The sequence below is a fragment of the Vicugna pacos genome, chromosome 23 (assembly GCF_048564905.1).
Source record: "Vicugna pacos chromosome 23, VicPac4, whole genome shotgun sequence".
Lineage (NCBI taxonomy): Eukaryota > Metazoa > Chordata > Mammalia > Artiodactyla > Camelidae > Vicugna > Vicugna pacos.
This window is the reverse complement of record NC_133009.1, coordinates 9,153,924-9,170,815: the sequence shown is the minus strand read 5'-3', so window position 1 is coordinate 9,170,815 and position 16,892 is coordinate 9,153,924. Positions and strand designations below refer to the sequence as shown.

Genomic DNA, 16,892 nt, shown 5'->3' with positions numbered 1-16,892 from the left:
CACGATAAGGATTTTGATCTACAAAAATATATATAGACACTCTAAACAATTAACAGTGATTAACTCAGATAATAGGCTAGAGAAAGATCAGGGGATCTAATTTGACTCTGAATACTTTTAAAATGTTTGAAAACTTACAAAATTATATTTGTGTACCCGTCATGTAGCTAAATGTTACACAAAGCAAACTTCATCTATTAGCATAGTATAAAAAACTTGAAGAAAATAACTGACTAGTGAAAATAAGGCAAAAATACAAACAACAGAAAAAAGTTCACTTCATGGTAATTGGGGCTTCATTTTATAGAGTCAAATCACTGAAAAAGTAATTTAGAAAGCCAATAGAAAAAGGAAGAAAAAATACAATACATAAACATAGAGAAGAAAAAGTTGAATCTCACTGATATTAAAGGAATGTAAAATAAAATAAAACATGATTTGGAACATCACCTATAAAGTTCTTAATAATATAAGAAGGATAAAGAGTTACTGAACCTGGATAGTTCGGACCTGCAGGATTGGCTGAAGAGGCGGTCTTGCTACCTGCAATAAAATTTGAGTCAAAGCACAAGCCTAATCAAAACAAAATTATGTATTTCATCATTTGCTTAAGAAAGAAATGATTATTACTCAAGTGAAAAACACGCATACACTCATCTTTGTAAGTCTACTACAAGGAATTCAGTCTAAATATATATTTGCACATGTAGGTAAGGATGTATGCATACAATGTACAAAAAACTCTGTAGTTTAGAGTGGAAATACTAGTAGTCAAATATAAATCATAAAACTTAGTGGGCGTTAAAAGCTTCAAGTAGTATTATATACCATAGTTTGTATATTTTACTGGTTGGCATACTATGTCTTGGACATTATTTCGTATTAGCACATTTAACCTGACTTAACAACATTCATGTTAGTACTGGAGCTTTTGGTATGCTCTTACAGAAACTGATGATTAAACAATGATTAACAATCGCATAAGGAGAGTTGATTTTCAAGTTTCTTTTAATCCCAGTAGTTTCTTCTCCACATAAGCTTTGTCTTACAAACAATTAATTCCCCTCGTCTCCCAAGCTGAAAGAGTATCAATGTTTTCTCAGTCCTTAAGAAGTGTTTACGGTCCACTGTTTCAATGTAGCATACCAGCAAACATAGTCACAGTGTGTATTTTCACTAGGACCTTGTGACTAAACAGGGATGGGCCAATGAGTACAACTTCTTCACGTATCATCCAACAAAATCACCTCTGTCCCCCGAATCTTCACAGCCCTCACCTCACCCCGGTACTCTAGGGCGAAACGGGGTACCAGCTTTAAAGCATTTCCAAACAGGAGCTCTAATTACCATGTTAATATGAATAATTCCCCTCTATCTTTGGAAATATAAGTTCAAAAGGAAAAAGACAAACACAACAGAGGCCAGTCATGGAGCTTTGACTTCCACACCTTCATTAAACAGGAAAGTAAACTCACAGCAGTGTTGTTAACTTGAGTGAGCAGAGCCCCCCCAGCACCCTGAGTACCCTCTGCCCAGGCTCGTGCTCTACCCATTCTTGCTCTTGTCTCGTGCTTCTGCTGCTGTAAAGAGAAGCCAGACGTGCAATCCCTAAAATCAGGAAGATAATTCCTTCCATCACATTCAAATAGTCTCTCAAGACTTAAGCAGAGCAGCTGATCAGTAGTCCCGGCCAGCAATCACCCAGTTCATTTCAATAGATAAAGACTTTTCCTGCCTTTCAGTGGCTATGAGGTTTCCTTTCTGTTGCCAAATAAGAATGCCCAGGAGAGAGAAAAATAATAACTCTATGCGGTGGAGAATGGTGCGGGAGGAAGGAATACTGGTCTTAAAGGGGGCAACAGATATGTCCCAGTTTGTAAAATGACGCCAACTGGTTGCAGTCTGGGACATGGAGCACAGTCTTGGACCTGAAAGTGAAAGGACTCAGTGCTACTAAATTAGCTGAAATGGTCTGAAAAGAAATAAAAGTTAACCTGGAGACATTATGATTAGCGTAGCCTGTATATATGACAAAAGTGTTCTGCCAGACATTAAGACTTACTGTAGAAGTACAGTGAAATGAATGATTTGCTGTTGGCACAGACTGGGACAGAGCTCAAGGGAGCTTTCAGAAGACGAGAATGCCTGTGGATTTAACGGGTGACAACAACTGGCCCCTGAAAACTGTTGGAGGGAGGACAATTTACTCAACTAATGATACCACTTTGCCATTGGCTGGGGGTTTGTGGAGTGAAGAGGAACACATGGTCATCCCACATACCTGAACGATTTCAAATGTACCAAAGTTTTAAATGCAAACAATGCAATCAGGATGCATGGTTGCAATGTTTGTATGATTTCAGCATGGGGAAGTCTTGAGAATTTTAGAAGAAAGACACAACACTCATAGCCAGGAGGAAAAAGACTGATATATACAACTATCTCTTGATGTAAACTTTAGCACTTAGAAGGACCGCTGATTGGACAAGAGTTTGAATATGACGATGTATATTGAAGTCATCATGAGTAAGGATAAGAATAAATCAAATTATATTCCAAACAAGACATTAAATTCAAAAAGAATAAGTTTTTAGAAACATATGATCATAATGATACAATTTCTGTGTAATAAAAACAGAGGAAAAATCTACAAACTAAATGTGCAACTACACATGTAAGAATTTTGATCTACAGAAACATATAGAGACACTGTAAACTATTAGCAGTGATTAACTCAGATAATAGGCTAGAGAAAGATCAGGGGATCTAATTTGACTCTGCGTGCTTTTGCAATGATCGAATACTTACAAAATTCTATTTGTGTACCCTTCATGAAGCTACATTTTATACAAAGCAACCTACATCTTATAGCATGGTAGAAAAATCTTACAGATAAACCTGACTAGTGAAAATAAGGCAAAAATAGAAACGCCGGAGAAAAGTTCACTTTATGGTAATAGGGCTTCATTTTATAGTGTCACATCACCGAAAACCTATTTTAAAAAGCCAGTAGAAAAGGGAAGAAACAATATAAGAAAAAAAGAAATACAGAGAAGGAAAAGTTGAATCTACTGAGAACCGAAGAAATGCAAATTAAAATAAGGCATGATTAGGTAGCCATCACGTATAAAGTTCTGAACAATGTTAGAGGGATAAAAGGTTACTGTACCTGGATAGGTTGGACCTGCAGGATTGGCTGAAGCGGGAGGCTTGGTACCTGCAGAAAGAAATTTGAAACAATGCACCAGCCTTATCAATACAAAAGTATGCATTTCATTTTTTTGCTTGATTTAGGAAAAGACTGATTGTTTCTCAAAATAAAAATCCACATACACCCAGAACATTGCAAGTTTACTCCCAGGAATTCAGTCTAAATATACATTTTTACACGTAGGTGAGGAGGTATGCATAAATTGTACAACACAAATCTGTAGTTTATAATGGAAATGTAGGAGTCAAGTATAAATCCTAAAACTTAGTGTGGTTTAAAAGCTCTTCAAGTAGTAGTATATTGCATAGTTTGTATCTTTTTCTGGTCGGCATAGTATGTCTTGGACATTCTTTCACATTAGCACATTTAAACCTCACTTAACATCATTTATGTTGCTCCTGGTGCTTTTGGTATAGTGTATCTGAAACTGATGATAAAAAAATGATTAACAATCCCATAAGGAGAGTTGATTTTCATGTTTCTTTTAATCCCGGTAGTTTCTTCTCCACGTAAGCTTTGTCTTACAAACAATTAATTCCCCTCGTCTTCCAAGATGAAAAAGAACCAATGTTTTCTCAGTCCTTAAGAAGTGTTTACGGTCCACTGTTTCAATGTAGCATACCAGCAAACATAGTCACAGTGTGTATTTTCACTAGGACCTTGTGACTAAACAGGGATGGGCCAATGAGTACAACTTCTTCACGTATCATCCAACAAAATCACCTCTGTCCCCCGAATCTTCACAGCCCTCACCTCACCCCGGTACTCTAGGGCGATACGGGGTACCAGCTTTAAAGCATTTCCAAACAGGAGCTCTAATTACCATGTTAATATGAATAATTCCCCTCTATCTTTGGAAATATAAGTTCAAAAGGAAAAAGACAAACACAACAGAGGCCAGTCATGGAGCTTTGACTTCCACACCTTCATTAAACAGGAAAGTAAACTCACAGCAGTGTTGTTAACTTGAGTGAGCAGAGCCCCCCCTAGCACCCTGAGTACCCTCTGCCCAGGCTCGTGCTCTACCCACTCTTGCTCTTGTCTCGTGCTTCTGCTGCTGTAAAGAGAAGCCAGACGTGCAATCCCTAAAATCAGGAAGATAATTCCTTCCATCACATTCAAATAGTCTCTCAAGACTTAAGCAGAGCAGCTGATCAGTAGTCCCGGCCAGCAATCACCCAGTTCATTTCAATAGATAAAGACTTTTCCTGCCTTTCAGTGGCTATGAGGTTTCCTTTCTGTTGCCAAATAAGAATGCTCAGGAGAGAGAAAAATAATAACTCTATGCGGTGGAGAATGGTGCGGGAGGAAGGAATACTGGTCTTAAAGGGGGCAACAGATATGTCCCAGTTTGCAAAATGAAGCCAACTGGTTGCAGTCTGGGACATGGAGCACAGTCTTGGACGTGAACGTGCATGGACCCAATGCTGCTTAATTAGCTGAGATGGTCCGAAAAAGAAAATAAAAGTTGACCTGGAGACATTAAGATTAGCGTAGTCTGTACATTTCAGGGCAAAAGCGTCCTGCCAGACATTACGACCTATTCTACAAGTAGAGTGAAAAGAATGATTTCCTGTTGGCACAGACTGGGACAGAGTTCAAGGGAGCTTACAGAAGACGAGAACGCCAATGGATTTAACGGGTGACAACAACTGGCCCCTCAAAAGTGTTGGAGAGAGGACAATTTACTCAACAAATGATACTATTTTGACATTGGCTGGGGGTGGGTGGAGTGAAGAGGAACACAAGGTCGTCCCACATACCTGAACGATTTCAAATGTACCAAAGATTTAAATGCAAGCAACGCAATCAGGATGCATGGTTGCAATGTTTTTGTGATTTCAGCATGGGAAAGTCCAGAAGCTTTAATAAGAAGGACACAACACTCACAGCCAGGAGGGAACAGATTGATACACGCAACTATCTGTTAATGTGAAACTTTAGCACATAGAAGGACCGCTGATTGGAGAAGAGTTCGAATACGACGACGTATATTGAAGTCATCTTGAGTAAAGATAAGAATAAATCAAAATACAATTCCAAAGAAGACACTAAATTCAAAGAGTGTAAGTTGTAGAAATACATGAACAGAATGATACCATTTCAGTGTTAGAAAAAGAGAGGAAAAATCCATCAAACTACATGTGCACATATAAGAATTTTGATCTACAGAAATATATAGAGACACTTAAATGTTAACAGTGATTAACTGAGGTAATAGGCTAGAGAAAGATCAGGGGATCTAATCTGACTCTGCGTGCTTTTGCAATGATCGAATACTTACAAAATTCTATTTGTGTACCCCTGATGTAGCTGCATTTTATACAAAACAACCTACATCTTATAGCATAGTATAAAAATCTTAAAGATAAAACTGACTAGTGAAAATAAGGCAAAAATAGAAACGTCGGAAAAAAGTTCAGTTCATGGTACTAGGGCTTCGTTTTATAGTTTCAGATCACCAAAAAACTATTTTAGAAAGCCAGTAGAAAAAGGAAGAAAGAATATAAGATATAAAGAAATACAGAGAAGAAAAAGTTGAATCTCACTGATAACCGAAGAAATGCAAATTAAAATAAGGCATGATTAGGTAGCCATCACGTATAAAGTTCTGAACAATATTAGGATAAAAGGATACTGTACCTGAATAGTTTGGACCTGCAGGATTGGCTGAAGCGGGAGGCTTGTTACCTGCAGAAATAAATTTGAATCAATGCACCAGCCTTATCAATACAAAATTATGGCTTTCATTTTTTGCTTGATTTAGAAAAAGACTGATTGTTTCGCAAAATAAAAGTCCACATACACCCAGAAGATTGCAAGTTTACTCCCAGGAATTCAGTCTAAATATACATTTTTACACGTAGGTAAGGATGTATGCATAAAATGTACAACACAACACTGTAGTTTACAATGGAAATCCTAGTAGTCAAGTATAAATCCTAAAACTAAGTGTGTTTAAGAGCTCTTCTAGCAGTAGTATACTCGATAGTTTGTATCCTTTTCTGATTGGGTATAACTTCTTTATGTATCATCCAACAAAATCATGTCTGTCCCCCTGAATCTTCACAGCCCTCACCTCACCCCGGTACTCTAGGGCGAAACGGGGTACCAGCTTTAAAGCATTTCCAAACAGGAGCTCTAATTACCATGTTAATATGAATAATTCCCCTCTATCTTTGGAAATATAAGTTCAAAAGGAAAAAGACAAACACAACAGAGGCCAGTCATGGAGCTTTGACTTCCACACCTTCATTAAACAGGAAAGTAAACTCACAGCAGTGTTGTTAACTTGAGTGAGCAGAGCCCCCCCAGCACCCTGAGTACCCTCTGCCCAGGCTCGTGCTCTACCCATTCTTGCTCTTGTCTCGTGCTTCTGCTGCTGTAAAGAGAAGCCAGACGTGCAATCCCTAAAATCAGGAAGATAATTCCTTCCATCACATTCAAATAGTCTCTCAAGACTTAAGCAGAGCAGCTGATCAGTAGTCCCGGCCAGCAATCACCCAGTTCATTTCAATAGATAAAGACTTTTCCTGCCTTTCAGTGGCTATGAGGTTTCCTTTCTGTTGCCAAATAAGAATGCCCAGGAGAGAGAAAAATAATAACTCTATGCGGTGGAGAATGGTGCGGGAGGAAGGAATACTGGTCTTAAAGGGGGCAACAGATATGTCCCAGTTTGTAAAATGACGCCAACTGGTTGCAGTCTGGGACATGGAGCACAGTCTTGGACCTGAAAGTGAAAGGACTCAGTGCTACTAAATTAGCTGAAATGGTCTGAAAAGAAATAAAAGTTAACCTGGAGACATTATGATTAGCGTAGCCTGTATATATGACAAAAGTGTTCTGCCAGACATTAAGACTTACTGTAGAAGTACAGTGAAATGAATGATTTGCTGTTGGCACAGACTGGGACAGAGCTCAAGGGAGCTTTCAGAAGACGAGAATGCCTGTGGATTTAACGGGTGACAACAACTGGCCCCTGAAAACTGTTGGAGGGAGGACAATTTACTCAACTAATGATACCACTTTGCCATTGGCTGGGGGTTTGTGGAGTGAAGAGGAACACATGGTCATCCCACATACCTGAACGATTTCAAATGTACCAAAGTTTTAAATGTAAACAATGCAATCAGGATGCATGGTTGCAATGTTTGTATGATTTCAGCATGGGGAAGTCTTGAGAATTTTAGAAGAAAGACACAACACTCATAGCCAGGAGGAAAAAGACTGATATATACAACTATCTCTTGATGTAAACTTTAGCACTTAGAAGGACCGCTGATTGGACAAGAGTTTGAATATGACGATGTATATTGAAGTCATCATGAGTAAGGATAAGAATAAATCAAATTATATTCCAAACAAGACATTAAATTCAAAAAGAATAAGTTTTTAGAAACATATGATCATAATGATACAATTTCTGTGTAATAAAAACAGAGGAAAAATCTACAAACTAAATGTGCAACTACACATGTAAGAATTTTGATCTACAGAAACATATAGAGACACTGTAAACTATTAGCAGTGATTAACTCAGATAATAGGCTAGAGAAAGATCAGGGGATCTAATTTGACTCTGCGTGCTTTTGCAATAATCGAATACTTACAAAATTCTATTTGTGTACCCTTCATGAAGCTACATTTTATACAAAGCAACCTACATCTTATAGCATGGTAGAAAAATCTTACAGATAAACCTGACTAGTGAAAATAAGGCAAAAATAGAAACGCCGGAGAAAAGTTCACTTTATGGTAATAGGGCTTCATTTTATAGTGTCACATCACCGAAAACCTATTTTAAAAAGCCAGTAGAAAAGGGAAGAAACAATATAAGAAAAAAAGAAATACAGAGAAGGAAAAGTTGAATCTACTGAGAACCGAAGAAAGGCAAATTAAAATAAGGCATGATTAGGTAGCCATCACGTATAAAGTTCTGAACAATGTTAGAGGGATAAAAGGTTACTGTACCTGGATAGGTTGGACCTGCAGGATTGGCTGAAGCGGGAGGCTTGGTACCTGCAGAAAGAAATTTGAAACAATGCACCAGCCTTATCAATACAAAAGTATGCATTTCATTTTTTTGCTTGATTTAGGAAAAGACTGATTGTTTCTCAAAATAAAAATCCACATACACCCAGAACATTGCAAGTTTACTCCCAGGAATTCAGTCTAAATATACATTTTTACACATAGGTGAGGAGGTATGCATAAGTTGTACAACACAAATCTGTAGTTTATAATGGAAATGTAGGAGTCAAGTATAAATCCTAAAACTTAGTGTGGTTTAAAAGCTCTTCAAGTAGTAGTATATTGCATAGTTTGTATCTTTTTCTGGTCGGCATAGTATGTCTTGGACATTCTTTCACATTAGCACATTTAAACCTCACTTAACATCATTTATGTTGCTCCTGGTGCTTTTGGTATAGTGTATCTGAAACTGATGATAAAAAAATGATTAACAATCCCATAAGGAGAGTTGATTTTCATGTTTCTTTTAATCCCGGTAGTTTCTTCTCCACGTAAGCTTTGTCTTACAAACAATTAATTCCCCTCGTCTTCCAAGATGAAAAAGAACCAATGTTTTCTCAGTCCTTAAGAAGTGTTTACGGTCCACTGTTTCAATGTAGCATACCAGCAAACATAGTCACAGTGTGTATTTTCACTAGGACCTTGTGACTAAACAGGGATGGGCCAATGAGTACAACTTCTTCACGTATCATCCAACAAAATCACCTCTGTCCCCCGAATCTTCACATCCCTCACCTCACCCCGGTACTCTAGGGCGATACGGGGTACCAGCTTTACAGCATTTCTTAACAGGTGCTCTAGTAACCCTGTTAATATGAATAATTCCCCTGAATCTTTGAAAACAGTAGGACAACAGGAAAAAGACAAACACAATAAATGCCAGTAGTGGAGCTGTGAGTTCCATACCTTCATTAAACAGGAAAGTAAACTCACAGCTGAAATGTGACTTGAGTGAGCAGAGCCTCCCTAGCACCCTGAGCACCCTCTGCCCAGGCTCGTGCTCTACCCATTCTTGCTCTTGTCTCGTGCTTCTGCTGCTGTAAAGAGAAGCCAGACGTGCAATCCCTAAAATCAGGAAGATAATTCCTTCCATCACATTCAAATAGTCTCTCAAGACTTAAGCAGAGCAGCTGATCAGTAGTCCCGGCCAGCAATCACCCAGTTCATTTCAATAGATAAAGACTTTTCCTGCCTTTCAGTGGCTATGAGGTTTCCTTTCTGTTGCCAAATAAGAATGCTCAGGAGAGAGAAAAATAATAACTCTATGCGGTGGAGAATGGTGCGGGTGGTAGGAATACTGGTCTTAAAGGGGGCAACAGATATGTATGTCCCAGTTTGTAAAATGACGCCAACTGGTTGCAGTCTGGGACATGGAGCACAGTCTTGGACGTGAACGTGCATGGACCCAATGCTGCTTAATTAGCTGAGATGGTCCGAAAAAGAAAATAAAAGTTGACCTGGAGACATTAAGATTAGCGTAGTCTGTACATTTCAGGGCAAAAGCGTCCTGCCAGACATTACGACCTATTCTACAAGTAGAGTGAAAAGAATGATTTCCTGTTGGCACAGACTGGGACAGTGTTCAAGGGAGCTTACAGAAGACGAGAACGCCAATGGATTTAACGGGTGACAACAACTGGCCCCTCAAAAGTGTTGGAGAGAGGACAATTTACTCAACAAATGATACTATTTTGACATTGGCTGGGGGTGGGTGGAGTGAAGAGGAACACAAGGTCGTCCCACATACCTGAACGATTTCAAATGTACCAAAGATTTAAATGCAAGCAACGCAATCAGGATGCATGGTTGCAATGTTTCTATGATTTCAGCATGGGGAAGTCCAGAAGCTTTAATAAGAAGGACACAACACTCACAGCCAGGAGGGAACAGATTGATACACGCAACTATCTGTTAATGTGAAACTTTAGCACATAGAAGGACCGCTGATTGGAGAAGAGTTCGAATACGACGACGTATATTGAAGTCATCTTGAGTAAAGATAAGAATAAATCAAAATACAATTCCAAAGAAGACACTAAATTCAGAGTGTAAGTTGTAGAAATACATGAACAGAATGATACCATTTCAGTGTTAGAAAAAGAGAGGAAAAATCCATCAAACTACATGTGCACATATAAGAATTTTGATCTACAGAAATATATAGAGACACTTAAATGTTAACAGTGATTAACTGAGGTAATAGGCTAGAGAAAGATCAGGGGATCTAATTTGACTCTGCGTGCTTTTGCAATGATCGAATACTTACAAAATTCTATTTGTGTACCCCTCATGTAGCTACATTTTATACAAAGCAACCTACATCTTATAGCATAGTATAAAAATCTTAAAGATAAAACTGACTAGTGAAAATAAGGCAAAAAAAAAAAGTCGGAAAAAAGTTCAGTTCATGGTACTAGGGCTTCGTTTTATAGTTTCAGATCACCAAAAAACTATTTTAGAAAGCCAGTAGAAAAAGGAAGAAAGAATATAAGATATAAAGAAATACAGAGAAGAAAAAGTTGAATCTCACTGATAACCGAAGAAATGCAAATTAAAATAAGGCATGATTAGGTAGCCATCACGTATAAAGTTCTGAACAATATTAGGATAAAAGGATACTGTACCTGAATAGTTTGGACCTGCAGGATTGGCTGAAGCGGGAGGCTTGTTACCTGCAGAAATAAATTTGAATCAATGCACCAGCCTTATCAATACAAAATTATGGCTTTCATTTTTTTGCTTGATTTAGAAAAAGACTGATTGTTTCGCAAAATAAAAGTCCACATACACCCAGAAGATTGCAAGTTTACTCCCAGGAATTCAGTCTAAATATACATTTTTACACGTAGGTAAGGATGAATGCATAAAATGTACAACACAACACTGTAGTTTACAATGGAAATCCTAGTAGTCAAGTATAAATCCTAAAACTAAGTGTGTTTAAGAGCTCTTCTAGCAGTAGTATACTCGATAGTTTGTATCCTTTTCTGATTGGGTATAACTTCTTTATGTATCATCCAACAAAATCATGTCTGTCCCCCTGAATCTTCACAGCCCTCAACTCACCACGGTACTCTAGGGCGATACGGGGTACCAGCTTTACAGCATTTCTTAACAGGTGCTCTAGTAACCCTGTTAATATGAATAATTCCCCTGAATCTTTGAAAATAGTAGGACAACAGGAAAAAGACAAACACAATAAATGCCAGTAGTGGAGCTGTGAGTTCCACACCTTCATTAAACAGGAAAGTAAACTCACAGCTGAGATGTGACTTGAGTGAGCAGAGCCTCCCTAGCACCCTGAGCACCCTCTGCCCAGGCTCGTGCTCTACCCATTCTTGCTCTTGTCTCGTGCTTCTGCTGCTGTAAAGAGAAGCCAGACGTGCAATCCCTAAAATCAGGAAGATAATTCCTTCCATCACATTCAAATAGTCTCTCAAGACTTAAGCAGAGCAGCTGATCAGTAGTCCCGGCCAGCAATCACCCAGTTCATTTCAATAGATAAAGACTTTTCCTGCCTTTCAGTGGCTATGAGGTTTCCTTTCTGTTGCCAAATAAGAATGCTCAGGAGAGAGAAAAATAATAACTCTATGCGGTGGAGAATGGTGCGGGTGGTAGGAATACTGGTCTTAATGGGGGGACAACAGAAATGCTCAGTTTGCAAAATGAAGCCAACTGGTTGCAGTCTGGGAAATGGAGCACAGTCTTGGACATCAATGTGCATGTACCCATGCTACTTAATTAGCTGAGATGGTCCGAAAAAGAAAATAAAAGTTGACCTGGAGACATTAAGATTTGCCTAGTCTGTACATTTCAGGGCAAAAGCGTCCTGCCAGACATTATGACCTATTCTAAAAGTAGAATGATAAGAATGATTTGCTGTTGGCACAGACTGGGACAGAGTTCAAGGGAGCTTACAGAAGACGAGAACACTGATGGATTTAATGGGTGACAACAACTGGCCCCTCAAAAGTGTTGGAGAGAGGACAATTTACTCAACAAATGATACTATTTTGACATTGGCTGGGGGTGGGTGGAGTGAAGAGGAACACAAGGTCGTCCCACATACCTGAACGATTTCAAATGTACCAAAGATTTAAATGCAAGCAACGCAATCAGGATGCATGGTTGCAATGTTTCTATGATTTCAGCATGGGGAAGTCCAGAAGCTTTAATTAGAAGGACACAACACTCACAGCCAGGAGGGAACAGATTGATACACGTAACTATCTGTTAATGTGAAACTTTAGCACATAGAAGGACCGCTGATTGGAGAAGAGTTCGAATATGACGACGTATATTGAAGTTATCATGAGTAAGGATAAGAATAAATCAAATTACAATTCCAAAGATACAGTAATTCAAAGAGTTTAAGTTGAAGAAATATATGAACAGAATGATACCATTTCTGTGTTAGAAAAAGAGAGGAAAAATCCATGAAAGTAAATGTGCAACTACACATACAAGAATTTTGATCTGCAGAAATATATGGAGACACTCTTAAATATTAGCAGTGATTAACTCAGATAATAGGCTAGAGAAAGATCAGGGGATCTAATTAGGCTCTGTGTGCTTTTGCAATGATCGGACACTTACAAAATTCTATTTGTGAACCCCTCATGTAGCTAAATAATATACAAATCAACCTGCATCTTATAGCATAGTATAAAAATCTTAAAGATAAATCTGACTAGTGAAAATAAGGCAAAAATAGAAACGTCGGAATAAAGTTCAGTTCATAGTACTAGGGCTTCATTTTATATTGTCATATCACTGAAAATCTATTTTAGAATTCCAATAGAAAAAGGAAGAAAGCATATAAGAAATAAAGAAATACAGAGATGAAAAAGTTGAATCTCACTGAGAACCGAAGAAATGCAAATTAAAATAAGATATGATTTGGTAGCCATCACCTATAAAGTTCTGAACAATATTAGAAGGATAAAAGGTTACTGAACCTGGATAGTTTGTACCTGCAGGATTGGCTGAAGCGGGAGGATAGCTACCTGCAAAAATAAATTTGAATCAATGCACCAGCCTTATCAATACAAAAGTATGCATTTCATTTTTTTGTTTGATTTAGGAAAAGACTGATTGTTTCTCAAATGAAAAATCTACATACACTCAGAACATTGCAATTCTACTCCCAGGAATTCAGTCTAAATATATATTTCCACATGTAGGTGAGGATATATGCATAAAATATACAACACAACCTTGTGGTTTATAGTGGAAATCCTAGTAGTCAACTATAAATCATAAAACTTAGTGTTGTCTGCATTTTTCACATAGTATTATGTTACAGAATTTGTGTCTTTTTGTGTTTGACATGTTATGTCTTGGACATGTTTTTATATTTGCACATTTTATCCTGACGTAACAGTATGTTGCTCCTGGTGCTTTTGGTATAGTCTTCCTCAAACTGATGATAATAAATGATTAACAGTCCCAGAAGGATATTTGCTTTTAATTTTTGTGTTTATCCTAGTTGTTTCTTCCCTTCATGGGCTTTTTCCCTCAAACAGTTCACCCCTACTTCAAATCTAAAGGTTATGAATTTTTTCTAAATTTTTAGGGAGCGTTTATGGTCAACAGTTTCAAACAGCACATTAACAATCATTGTATAGCATATTGCATATTCTCACTAGCACCCTCTGACTAAACAGGGATGGGTCAATGAGTATAACTTTATATGCAGTCTTTACATATTGTCCAACAGAGATAATCTCTTTCCCTCCAAATCTTCAGAGCCCTCACCTCACCAATATACTGTAGTCGGTTACTGGGTACTAGCTTTACAGCAGTTCTAAAAAGGTGCTCTAATTACCATGTTAAGATGAATAATTCCCCTCAGTCCTTTAAATTATTAGGACAACAGAAAAAAGACAGAGTAGAAGCCAGTCTTTGAGCTTTGAGTTTCACATCTTCATTAAAGAGGACACTAGAGCCGACAGAAATGATGTTACTTGAGTGAGCAGAGCCTCCCTAGCACCCTGAGTACCTTCTGCCCAGGCTCATGCTCTACCCATTCTTGCTCTTGTCTCTTGTTTCTGCTGCTGTAAAGAGAAGCCAGAGGTTGCAGCCCTGAAATCAGGAATATAATTCCTTCCATCATATCAAAATAGTCTCTCAATACGTAAGCAGAGCAGCTGATCAGCAGTCCCGGCCAGAAATCACCCACTTCATTTCAGTAAATAAAGGCTTTTCCTGACTTTCAGTGGCTATGAGATTTACCCTCTGTGCCAAATAAGAATAACCAGTATAAAGAAATATAATAACTCCAGGAGGTGTAGAATAGTGCAGGTGGCAGAAATATTGGTCTTATTTGGGTGACAAAGGCAATTCCCAGTTTGTAAAACGAAGCAAACTTATTGCAGTCTTGGAAATCACCCATAGTCTTGGACCTGAATTTGAATGTACTCAGTGCTACTTAATTAGCTGACATGGTAAGGAAAAGAAAATAAAAGTTGACCTGGAAACATTAACATGAGCATAGCCTGTACACCTCTGAATAGGAAGCATTCTCCCAGACAGTAAAACATATTATAGTACTTGAGTTAAGAAAATGATTTGGTGTTGGCACAGACAGGGACAGAGTTCAAGAGAGCCTATAGAAGACTAGAATGCCTATGGATTTAACGGCGACAAACCTGGCCCTTCAAAACAGTTGGAGAGAGATAATGTATTCAACAAATGATACTACTTTGCCATTGGCTGGGGGTGGGTGGAGTGAAGAGGAACACAAAGTCGTTCAACATACCTTAACGATTTCAAATGTACCAAAGATTTAAATGCAAACCATACATTCAAGATGCATGGTTGCAATGTTTCTATGATTTATATGTCTTTTATAAGAAAGACAAAACACTCACAGGCATTAGGAAAAAGATTGATACATCCAAGTGCTTCTTAATGTAAAATTTTTGCACGTATAAATGACCACTGATTGTAGTATATTTAAATAAGTTATGATGACATGTATTAAAGTCACTGTGAATAAGGATAAGAGTAAATTAAAATACAGTTCCAAACGACATTAAATTCAAAAAGTGTGTAATTTTCATAAAAATAAGAACAGAATGATACCATTTCTGCAAAAGAAGAAAAAGAGGAAAAAACCCATCAAAGTAAATGTATAACTAGACATATAAGGATTTTTATCTTCAGAAGTATATAGAGGCATTCTAAACTATTATCAGTGATTAACACAGGTAATAGGCTATGGAATGATAAGGGGAAATAATTTTACTCTGTGTACTTTTGTAATGTTCGAAAACTTACAAGTATGTACTTGTGTACTCATGTAATAAAAATTTATAAAAGGCAATCTACATCTAAAAGTATAGTATAAAAACCTAAAAAATTCTAACTACTGAAAATAAGTCAAAAATATATCTGATAAAGTTCATTTCATGTTAAAAGGGCTTTAATATATAAGTTGAAATCAATAAGGAAAATAATTTAGATTCCTAATGAAAAAGGAAGAAAGAATACAATAAATAGATACAGATAAGAAAAAGTTCAATCTCACTGATAATTAGAGAAACACAAATTAAAATAAGACATGATTTTGTACCCATCACCTTATAAAGTTCTTAACAATATAAGAAGGATAAAGGATTACTAAACCTGGATAGTTTGGAACTGGAGGCTGGGTTGCAGAGTGAGGCTTGTAACCTGCAAAAAATAAATTTGACTCAATGCATCAGCCTTATCAATACAAAATTATGTATTTCATTTTTTTTGTTTTAGAAAAAGATTGATTATTTCTCAAATAAAAAATACACATACACTCAGATGTTTGCAAGTCTACTCCTTGGAATTCAGTCTAGATATATATTTGCACAAGTAGATAAGGATGTATGCATAAAATGTACAACACAACTTTGTATTTTATAATGGAAATCCCTGTAGTCAACTATAAATGATAAAACTTAGTGTTCTTTAAATGGCTCAAGTAGCATTATATTCCATAATTTGTATGTTTTTCTTGTTGGCATAGTATTGCTTGGACTTTTTTCATATTAGCATATTTGAATCTGATTTATACCATTTATGTTGCTACTGTGCTTTTCGTATAGTCTTCCTCAAAGTGATATTAAAAATATGATTAACAATCCCATAAGGAGAGTTGATTTTGATTTTTTAAAAAATCCCAGTAGTTTCTTCTCTTCATAAGCTTTTTCTCACAAACAATTCACCTCTTCTTCAAACACTGAAGTGTATCAATGTTTTCTAAGTCCTCAATAAGTGTTTATGTTCCACACTTTCAAAACAAACATAGTATATCATAGTGCATATTTAAAACATCAAGTCAACAAAAATAGTGTATCATAGTGCATATTCTCAACGGGACTCTGTGACTACACAGGGATGGGTCAGTGAGTATAACTTCATATGCAGTCTTTATAGATCGTCCAAAAAATATCATCTCTTTCCCCCTGAATCTTCACAGCCCTCACCTCACCATGGTACTCCAGGCGGATACGGGTACCAGCTTTAGAGCAGTTCTAAAAAGGTGCTCTAATTACCATGTTAACATGAATAATTCCCCTCAAGCCTTTAAAATGTTAGGACAACTGAAAAAAGACAAACAGATTAGAAGCCAGTCATTGAGCTTTGACTTCCACAGCTTCATTAAACAGGAAAC

General features: G+C 37.3%; 1 protein-coding gene across 8 annotated transcripts in view; it reads right to left on the bottom strand.

Annotated features, from left to right (window-relative positions):
• The window catches only part of LOC116279904 (membrane cofactor protein-like), a 281,425-nt gene that overhangs the window by 240,644 nt on the left and 23,889 nt on the right, over nt 1–16,892 (bottom strand). For 5 of the 8 annotated variants that reach the window (XM_072948464.1, XM_072948463.1, XM_072948465.1 and 2 more), the window contains exons 5-11: nt 15,872–15,919; nt 13,201–13,248; nt 10,867–10,914; nt 8,183–8,230; nt 5,855–5,902; nt 3,170–3,217; nt 511–543 (exon numbers count right to left, since the gene is read on the bottom strand). In XM_072948464.1, the coding sequence (XP_072804565.1) occupies nt 511–543; nt 3,170–3,217; nt 5,855–5,902; nt 8,183–8,230; nt 10,867–10,914; nt 13,201–13,248; nt 15,872–15,919 (321 nt within the window). Of the gene's footprint in view, nt 1–495; nt 544–3,169; nt 3,218–5,854; nt 5,903–8,182; nt 8,231–10,866; nt 10,915–13,200; nt 13,249–15,871; nt 15,920–16,892 lie in introns of all 8 variants that reach the window. The other 3 variants (XM_072948462.1, XM_072948467.1, XM_072948468.1) reach the window with 3 other exon arrangements.